Source organism: Amphiura filiformis, chromosome 14 (genome assembly GCF_039555335.1).
Source record: "Amphiura filiformis chromosome 14, Afil_fr2py, whole genome shotgun sequence".
NCBI lineage: Eukaryota > Metazoa > Echinodermata > Ophiuroidea > Amphilepidida > Amphiuridae > Amphiura > Amphiura filiformis.
In genome coordinates this window covers 22,823,906-22,834,456 of record NC_092641.1, presented here as the reverse complement: position 1 = coordinate 22,834,456, position 10,551 = coordinate 22,823,906, and the positions used below count along the sequence as shown (strand labels likewise).

The 10,551-nt window shown below is 37.5% G+C and overlaps 1 protein-coding gene across 1 annotated transcript in view; it reads right to left on the bottom strand.

The window, feature by feature from the left end:
* Positions 1 to 414: 414 nt before the first annotated feature.
* LOC140169845 (WD repeat-containing protein 44-like) overlaps positions 415 to 10,551 on the bottom strand; it is a 29,162-nt gene continuing 19,025 nt past the window's right edge. Inside the window, 7 exon segments of the mRNA XM_072193157.1 lie at positions 415 to 1,025; positions 5,488 to 5,615; positions 6,379 to 6,494; positions 7,264 to 7,365; positions 8,196 to 8,387; positions 9,015 to 9,137; positions 9,690 to 9,971. Of these exon segments, the coding sequence (XP_072049258.1) occupies positions 757 to 1,025; positions 5,488 to 5,615; positions 6,379 to 6,494; positions 7,264 to 7,365; positions 8,196 to 8,387; positions 9,015 to 9,137; positions 9,690 to 9,971 (1,212 nt within the window). The 3' untranslated portion in view covers positions 415 to 756.

Here is a 10,551-nt window from a genome sequence, read left to right as displayed (position 1 = left end):
GGTAAAGTGCCTTGCCCAAGTGCACAACACGATTGCACCGCCGGGGCTCGAACTCGCAATCCTCCGATTGCGAGGTAGAGCCCGTACCGCTGCGCCACCGAGCCCCCATTAAGAAGATTAAATCATGTCTTCCATATGGGGTGTATGGATTTCAACTAGAATAGCCCATTGCTTACATACTGCAATGGTTGTATACTACATATTTAAAAAGCCCACTGTTCAAATGGATATACATTCCATAAACTATTACTTAAACATTAGGTTTCACTGCCTGAACAGAATTGATCATGTCTCACCTCCTTTTTCAAGCACATTGCTGGTAATAACTCTTACAGTGAGTACATGTACCAACATTTAACCACAGATTACATCAGGCAAAACTCACTTCCTGGGAACTAAATGCCACACACATTCTGGTGATCTGGTCAATTCATTGACAGATGCTAACCTCAGGAGGAATTCAATTTTTGATCAATTCTCTTCAGGTAGTGAAACATAATGCAGACGGGTGGTTCGATTTTATCACATGCTATTTCTGCATTGGTTACAACCATAATGCTTGTAAATTTAAACATAAAACCCACTTAATATTCTAGCTTTATCCATATAATAGTTCAACTGGAATTGCAATACCAGTATCTCTTCCAGAAGGGGATGTGGATTTAACGGAACAGCCCAATATATAGGTCTAGCTACTTCTTATGCATAACAAGTCTTCCTGAAAACAAATCCCGACTCCAAAAAATCCAACAAACTCTATACTTTTGGTCTGTTAACAAACACTTTAATAGTCCCATTAAAATCCCCTGACACTAATACTTCCCCATGTTGGAAAGCTCTCTTTAATGAGCTCTTTCTTTCCAATTTTTCCTTTGATGATTCTCCTTTGACGTCTATCATTTTTTCCTTCTTTTTGGCGAGGTCTAGCGGCGTTTCTTTTGGCGAGGAGCTTGTTACCCCTGTTGGCTTGATGATGAGAGCGGGGTTGGGGGAGCAAACTGCTACCGTGACAACCGCATCGTGTGCTGGGAACAGAACAGAATGACCAAACATCAATGTTTTGGATATTATACTTGGTTTTGGATATGATACAATAATCTGATAAATATTTAACATTTATGACATTAAGTCGTACAGTAGATGACAGAACTATAGGGTCAGTCCATGTCAAAACAGATTGAGTGTACACCCACCCTCTTGGATTTTGCTCTCCTTTGGCTCAGGGGTACCTTTCGTGGATCCCTAGGTGAGGTCACAAGAAAAAATTCAAATTCCATTTCGTTTATGAATGGCGGGCAATCAAAGTTTGGCGACCTCGACCAAAATTGGGAATTTAAGGGGTCCAAATGACAAAGTGCTCTCTTTGATGGGCACTTTCTTCTTAATTGAATCAGTTGTGATCCTCTTTTTTTTTTTTCACTTTCACTGGATGTGTCTGAAATACTTAATGTCTTTAAAGATAGATTTTGGAATTTCGTTGGGATTTCAGAGGGGGGCAAAATCAGCACTACGTACTGTTCAATCAAATTATCTTGATTTTGAAGGACCCATGATAATGTCACAGTGCACTTATAGGTCCTAATTATGTTCAGAATGGATTAACCATATGCCAATGTCTATGAGCAATTCAAAAAGAGAAATTTCTAGACCCCTACAGAATTTTAGGCCACCCCTAAAGTGGTTCAGCCACAAATGGCGCTTAAAATCAGCAAATTTTGACCCCTAATAACTTTAGGTGTACACCAGATATGAATTTCTAGTCTTTTGCATCTGAAAGAATGTAGTTTAATGTTACTAGGAACATAAGATTTGTTTTGTATTTTTGTGTTTTAGTATTAAGTTGACGCTTTCAAAAATAGTCATTTTTGCCTAACATACCATGCATACAGGATAACGGTACAAAATGCCAATTTTAGTATGATATTTTTTATATTTTTATCACTTTATAGCCATTTGTATTATTTATCCTGATATTTCAAGTTGCTCTTGAGTCAAGTAATAAGAAAAAACTACTTTCTAATCCTCTGTATGGATTTTTAAGGGGGTCAAAAATGCACTACCTGGCAACGATGCACATGCAAAGTACAGGTTATGGGGGTCAAATTTTCAGAATGCTCCCAATTATGTCAAGTAATATATCAAATTACTCGTATGGTCATGAGGATTCCAAAAATGTATAGTTTGTTATGTGTCAGACCTTTCAGGAGGGCGCTATGACGAAAAATGTTCATAGGTCAACGACCTTTTTTAATTCTGACCATAGTTAACAACGTCTGATTTTGGTAATTTTGGTGTCTAATTATATATGTTTTCTTGCATGAGAAATATAACTACGCAACTTAAAAAACTATACAAGGAACCGACGACCCTCTTTTGCAACATGGCTGCCAAAAGCATCCATATTGTAATAAGGAGGTCATTGCGGTTCCTTGTACAGTTTTTTAAGTTGCGTAGTTGTATTTCTCATGCAAGAAAACATAATTAGACACCAAAATCACCAAAATCGGACGTTAACTATGTAATAACAGGATAAATAAGACAATTTGCTATAAAGTGATCAAAAATAGAAAAAAGGGTATGTTGAAATTGACATTTTGTACCCATAACCTGTACATTATTAGTCAAAATTGGGATTTTTGGGACCATCAACTTAGTATCAAAACACAAAAATACAAAACAAATCTTATGTTCCTAGTAACATTAGACTACATTCTTTCAGATGCAAAAGACTAGAAATTCATATCTGGTGTACACCTAAAGTTATTAGGTGTCAAAATTTGCCGATTTTAAGCGCCATTTGTGGCTGAACCACTTTAGGGGGCCTAAAATTCTGTAGGGGTCTAGAAATTTCTCTTTTTGAATTGCTCATAGACATTGGCACATGGTTAATCCATTCTGAACATAATTAGAACATAATTATAAGTGCATTGTGACATTATCATGGGTCCTTCAAAATCAAAGATAATTTGATTGAACAGTACGAAGTGCTGATTTTAACCCCCTGAAATGCCAACGAAATTCCGAAATCAATCTTTTTTGGCATTAGGCATTTCAGACACAGCCAGTGAGTGACCACATTCAAATAGAGGGTCACAACTGATTTAATTAAGAAGAAAATACCTCTCAAAGAGAGCGCTTTGTCATTTGGACACCTTAAATTCCCAATTTTGGTCAAGGTCGCCAAACTTAGATGGCCCGCCATTCGGAAACGAAATTGAATTTGAATTTTTTTCTTGTGACCTCACCTAGGGGTCCATGAAAGGTACCCCTGAGCCAAAGGAGAGCAAAATCCAAGATGGTGGGTGTACACTCAGTCTGTTTTGACATGGACTGACCCTATAATGCATTGATTTTCCCTCTTTCTGGAGGAAGATGAAACACATTTGTGACCATCGAGACCAAATTTTGATTTTTGAGTAGCTACATTTCAAGCAATTACAGATATGATATATCATTTTAAAGCTTGTTTTAAGGAGATTATCACTAATTCAAAATCTATTATATTTAAATGTGCAACTTTACACTGGGTTCGTTGTGGGTTATCACATAAAAAATACAAAACAAATCTTATGTTCCTAGTAACATTAGACTACATTCTTTCAGATGCAAAAGACTAGAAATTCATATCTGGTGTACACCTAAAGTTATTAGGTGTCAAAATTTGCCGATTTTAAGCGCCATTTGTGGCTGAACCACTTTAGGGGGCCTAAAATTCTGTAGGGGTCTAGAAATTTCTCTTTTTTGAATTGCTCATAGACATTGGCACATGGTTAATCCATTCTGAACATAATTAGAACATAATTATAAGTGCATTGTGACATTATCATGGGTCCTTCAAAATCAAAGATAATTTGATTGAACAGTACGAAGTGCTGATTTTAACCCCCCTGAAATCCCAACGAAATTCCGAAATCAATCGTTTTTGGCATTAGGCATTTCAGACACAGCCAGTGAGTGACCACATTCAAATAGAGGGTCACAACTGATTTAATTAAGAAGAAAATACCTCTCAAAGAGAGCGCTTTGTCATTTGGACACCTTAAATTCCCAATTTTGGTCAAGGTCGCCAAACTTAGATGGCCCGCCATTCGGAAACGAAATTGAATTTGAATTTTTTTCTTGTGACCTCACCTAGGGGTCCATGAAAGGTACCCCTGAGCCAAAGGAGAGCAAAATCCAAGATGGTGGGTGTACACTCAGTCTGTTTTGACATGGACTGACCCTATAATGCATTGATTTTCCCTCTTTCTGGAGGAAGATGAAACACATTTGTGACCATCGAGACCAAATTTTGATTTTTGAGTAGCTACATTTCAAGCAATTACAGATATGATATATCATTTTAAAGCTTGTTTTAAGGAGATTATCACTAATTCAAAATCTATTATATTTAAATGTGCAACTTTACACTGGGTTCGTTGTGGGTTATCACATATTCGCTAAATTCTACTTGACACAGATGCTCTTCTTTGTCCTGTGAAAACAAAGACCCTGTTAAAGACCTATTCACTGATTCAACCAAAAGTGTAAACATTTATAAAATAATATATAAACAGTCCAAAAGTTTTATAAAGGGCAAAAAACACGGAAAACAGCAGTATTGACAAAGTTGAAGCCCTATTCAAATACATGTATATAGCATATTTCTGTACTAGTAGAAATAGACTACCCCGTAGTCCACTTGCCCATTGTGCATACTCTGGATATTGTATTTAAGCTTAAAACTCTGATTTAATTAATGTGTGCACAATTGATAGATTTTCACATCTGATCAGTCACCCTACTCCCACCGTTTGTTAGCTTCCCAAGTGGACTACTGACATTGCCTTGCGGTTAAGATTTTTAACACGGGACTCTATGGAGAGTTAGGCCAATTTCTGGCCTAACTAAAATTGGCGATGATGTAATGCATCTTTAAATTGATCTGCCTTGTGATTGGTCGCCCATACCTCGCTATGGTTTAAATCGTCTGGGCCCGCGCCAATACCATTAACTACACCGTAAACAACTGTCTGTGGTATTAGCGGCGCTTTTGTGTTGACGCTGAAAGTTAATCTCTCATCAAACATCTAGCTGCGTACTTGTGGTTAATGGACTGATAAACAAGTATGCTTGACAGTGTGTTTTAGAGAGCAAAGTCCAGGGGTAAAGTTCTGCTTACAATTCAAAGTTCATAGTCGAAATTTCGGGTTCGCTATCAATAAACTGGTAGATTCCAAAATCAGAATTGTTCAGTATTAAAGTGAGCCGTTATAATTATGCAAGATAATGTTGCATCAATTACTTTTATTGTCACTAATCGTCTGATATTTTAAACTCTTTATGACCATTTTACTATTGAATACTTTAATTTTAATAAACATCAGTATAATTTTGAGTTCAACGAAATGGGTTCATCATGATGACTAATAATAACATATTTTTAATAAAATTTGACTATGGCATAGTCTATAGTAGAAATAGAAATAGCTAATTCTAAGTTTGTACCTTTCACAGCTTCCCAGTAATCATTACGATCTCTTCTGACCGATGTGAATTTGGCAAAATCATAGTCCTTTTTCCAGAGGTAGATGCAATGATCTTCTGAACCACAAATAATATAGCGATAGTTATGGCTGAAACAAAACAAATACATGAAATTTGAAAAATTTTAAGGAAAAAAAAAGTTAATTAACAAATTCATCTTAAAGGAATATTTTGTGATCCTACCATCCAGGGGTCGATTTAACCCTGGCCAGTAGTTTTCTTGTTGAGCCAGGAGATTTTCCGTCTGGATGGCTCTGTGGGCCAGTTGGGATTTTGGCATAATTATGAATTTATGACACGTTACAATATTAAAAACAAATTTGGGCCAGTTAATTTACCCTTGGCCCAGCTGATTATTGCTCCTTATGTCTACCCCTGAGCACCCACTTTTATGACATTTTTAGTAGGTATCCACAAAAAAAAGCTTATTCCAAATATTTTGATGTAAACAAATGACTAATATTTGGCCCTTTAACATGTATTGCTTTATCGACAAGTTGCCGAAGTGGATCTTGAGATTTGATGATTGTGGCCAATGAAAGTTCTACTCAACAACAGCTCTATTTTTCATGTTGTAATTATTATGTAATTATTATGTAATTTGGGCTATAGACAACGACTTGGCAGTTCAATAATATCAATCAATCAAAATATTTTTAAAAGAACCCTAGAAGATTGAAGCTAAGTCTTCCACAGAGGGAATGTGGATCTCAGATGGAATATCCAAATTGACCTACCTGAATGAAGCTTTAATCTGACTGCTGATATTGGTACATCCCTTATATGTACACATTAACTAAATCTACCACAGAGGGAATGTGGATCTCAGATGGAATAGCCACATTGACCTACCTGAATGAAGCTTTAATCTGACTGCTGATATTGGTGCATCCCTTATATTTACAAACTAATGACAAATCACGCAGGTCGTACAGGCGAATACGGGAGTCATTGGATGTCACCAGAATCTACAATAAATAATGTATTGGGAAAAAAATTATCATTTCATTTCAAGGTGATGGTTATAAAATTGCTTAAAAATGATGCTTTGGAAAATGTCAGCATGCATAGATTGTTTAAAGAGCCTGACTGATCATGAATTGAGCCAATAGTGAAGCTGAAACGGGAGCACGGTGACCAAGCGGAATAGGCTCTGACTCATAATCAGCAGTTTGCAGGCATGAAAAATGTACTTTATCTCGATTACTCCTCTCCAACCAGGTGTATAAATTGGTACCGGCATTGTTAAATGCTGGGAAGGTGGAGGTGTGGCGATCCAACCTGCAATATTTCACAGTGGAGTCTGGCCTAATCGCTAACAAAAGAGAGATGGGCACTCTGAAAATATGTGAGCAAAAGTCGGAAAAACAGAGAAAAAGTAAGATAGAGAAAGGACACCAGTGAGGTAATTTATAGCATACTATGGCAAGCTCACAGGTCTCGGAACACTTAACCCAAGACACATCATATTAAATCATTTAGCACCATACAAGGACATAGCACTGGGTGCAGAACCCTAATAAGCCTACATCTACAAATAACCTTTACAACCAGGTGAAACAAAGTCGATTATAAGCAGAATCTAGGGGATATACCTAACATGCTGGTTTTTTTTTCAAGTGTAGAGCTGATAGACAGATCATCAACCAGTGACTTTTGCCAAAAGTAACATTTGTAATATCATTAACACGCATTCATCGCATTTTAGAAGAAGACAAAAACTGCATAAATTCTCACCTTATCTTGATGTGGTACGGACTCAATTGCAGTCACTTTCCTTCCCTTGGCATTGCGCCCTCGTGTGGAGCGCACATGGATTTGGCTGTAGTACTTTAAGTGCTATAAGAGACACATAGTAATAATAAAAAACTTTTAATGACTTTTAATTTGCTACAAAAATAATATGGCACCCAAATCTTACTTGAACTGATAGGGGATTATTTTTATTTGATTTGTTCAGGTTTAACAACCCTGGCTAACTCAAGAAAGCCTCGAAGCTTATTTCCATTTGGGTCCATTTGAACACCGAGATGGGTTGGGACAGTCAAGGGTTAACACATTTTTGCTCTCGAAACTGACTGCTAGCTATATGTACAGTTTACAGGTTACAGGTATGGATTTTCTGTACATGGAAACGACAACAACTTAATGTCCCCTCCGAAGGACAGCCTTCTCTCTTGGTTCATTTACCCAACTCTAAATGCAACATGGAATTTAATCTACATTATGATGCCAATTCAATTCAATTCAGACTTTTTTTCACTACCAGGAATCGCACCTGGGACCCCATGCCCTAGAAGCAAGAACTCCCAACCACCGAGCCACACTCTCCCTAAATATGGGGAGAACTCCCAATGGAATGGGTAGGGATATGGGCATACTGAATAAAACGTTCCCTGTGTAGGACATTAAGGTCATATCTGTCATAGAGGGTGTGTGGGTTTCAACTGGAATAGCCTAATGATCATCAGGACACTACTTCCACACTTGGGTTAATCAATTTGAAACCCATACTCCCCCTGATTTATGGCTTTACCTATATCTCCTACAACTGGAGTGAGTATTTCAAATGGAAGTTACCAAATTGTCTTACCCAAAAGACTTGAGCTAAATCTTCCACAGGGGTAGTGTGGATTTTAAATGGAATGGCCCATTGTAAATCTACTTGCCTCTGTATCATAAAATATACACCTTCCGTCGTAAGTCCCCACTACTGAGAATCTACCATTCTGTATGAAATTAGCTGCTGTGATGAGTTTTGTTGGTCCGTCTATCTCATTCCATAGTGCTACTTTCTTATCAGGAATGTTCCAGAGACGTAATTTTCCATCCAGGGATCCACTCAGGAAGTATCTATCATCCTGCAACACAAGCATCACAAAATATTGAATAACAATATTATCACTTAAAAGATTATGAGATTTTCTGTACAATTTTTTTAAATATTGAAATAGAAATTGAGATAAAGGCTAAAATATGGAGTAAAAAAAACCAATCAAATACATACGGAAATAGGTATCACAAACATCAGAACTTGAGAACCAAGTATGCTATAGACTTATTGTGTTTTCAGTATAATAACTAATGTTCGTGTAAGGTAATAATTATAAGAACTCAATTTTAAAAAATGCCTCGTGTGGCCTCCATGGACCAGATCGTGTCACACATTTAGATGGCAGAAACGTCATTTGAAATTCACACTCCCTGTATGGAAGATTACGGTTATGTCTACCATAGCAGGTGTATGGATTTCAATGCTTGCACATGACTACACCAAATGTTCACTTTTATTTGCTTTTTATTGCATTATTATTTTGTAGTTTTTTGTAGTGTAGAGGGGCTTAATAAGTCTCTTTAATACATAACATGCAAGTTTTTTGGTGGTTTTTTTTTGATAAAGAAGTCCACATTTTACAACTGTATATTGGATAATCATCCTGCCTACATGAACTTAGCTTTGCGCACAGTCTTGTCTAATGTCTACTTACCCTGGGATGAAAGGCAATGGCTGTGACAAAGTCTATGTGTTGGAAGCAGCATAGACACTCATTGCGTGACACATGCCACAGTCGTACTGTTTTGTCCATGGAAGATGATAAAATGAAATAGTTCTGGAAAAAAAATGTGAAAACTCTAAATAATATACAATAAAAAAATGCAAGTATATCTCTCAAACATAACTAGCATTAAGCGCACAACTGGGGATCTTATACCCTTTTTTCATTGTAGGTACACTTATATTATTATAATACCGTAATATCGTAAAGGCAACTTATAATGCACCTTACGCTGAAGAACCAACACTGCATACCTTTGTAATGCTCAAGTTTAAAGAGGAATCCCCATCAGAGCAGTTCTTCTGGGGTGAACCAAACCTGCCTGGTTATCAAATTAATCAGTGACAATGTAATCTCTAAATTTGACAGGTGCTAATTGATGCAATAACATTAAAACATCAATTAACACCTCTCAATTTCAAAGATAACCTTGTCACTGATTAATTTGATAATCAGGCAGGTTTGGTTCTTCCCAGTAGAACTAGTCTGGCTGGGCTTCCTCTTTAAAGATGACAATCCAAGATGGCAGATTTACCATGTAGAGCTACGCACGGAGCAAATTTGGGTCTGTACTCTCCGAATATAAATCTCTTGTCCGCCACTCACCTTTGACCACGACACATCAAGCAAATCTGATGTGTGCCCTTTGTACATGCAAAACGGCGTCTTGGAAAACACGTTTGGCTCGTCATCCACAGTAGCACCACTCCCTAATGCCTCGGGATCCTCCGAGTCGGCAACCTCTTCTTGCTCGCTGGGTTCACTGGGTTTAGTCTCTTGACTCTGAGGGTTGGTTTCATTGTTGTATTTCTGCCTCATGTCGTCAAAGTACTTGTAGTGATCCTTCAGGACCCATACACGAAGGATGTGATCCTGGCCTGCTGTAGCCTGTGACAAAAAATATATTAATCCGATTTATAAAATTCAGGCAACATTTAATCTTTGCATGTAATGTATTGACCAACACAAAGTTACCACTGATTCTGAGTAATTAGTTGATAGGTCATTAATTAGGAAGTAGCATTGATTGTCGATCTCAAGATCAAACAAAATTTGCTGGCAGCAGTGATCAATTATGACTTCAGTGAAATTGTATACAGCAAACAGGGAACCAGTGTTACTAGGAACAGCCTAGTAGTCTAAAAAGGATTAAAGTTAGGGTTCGGGGCATTTTAGGTTAGGATTACGGTTAGGGATATAGTTTGGATTAGGATAAGGGTTAGTGTTAGGGACAGGGTTAGGCTAGTGTTAGGATTAGAGTCAGGGTCATGTTTAGGGTTAGGATTGGGGCTTAGGTTATAGGTTAGGGTGAGGGTGAAGTTTAGGGTTAGAAGGATTAGGGTTGATAGCCAAGTTATTAGCGGCACGGTCGTGCAGCGGTCAGAGGATTGTGAGTTCAATTCCTGGCGGTGCCATCGTGTTGTGCACTTGACCATGGCGCTTTACATCATTTGCCTCCCTCTCTCCA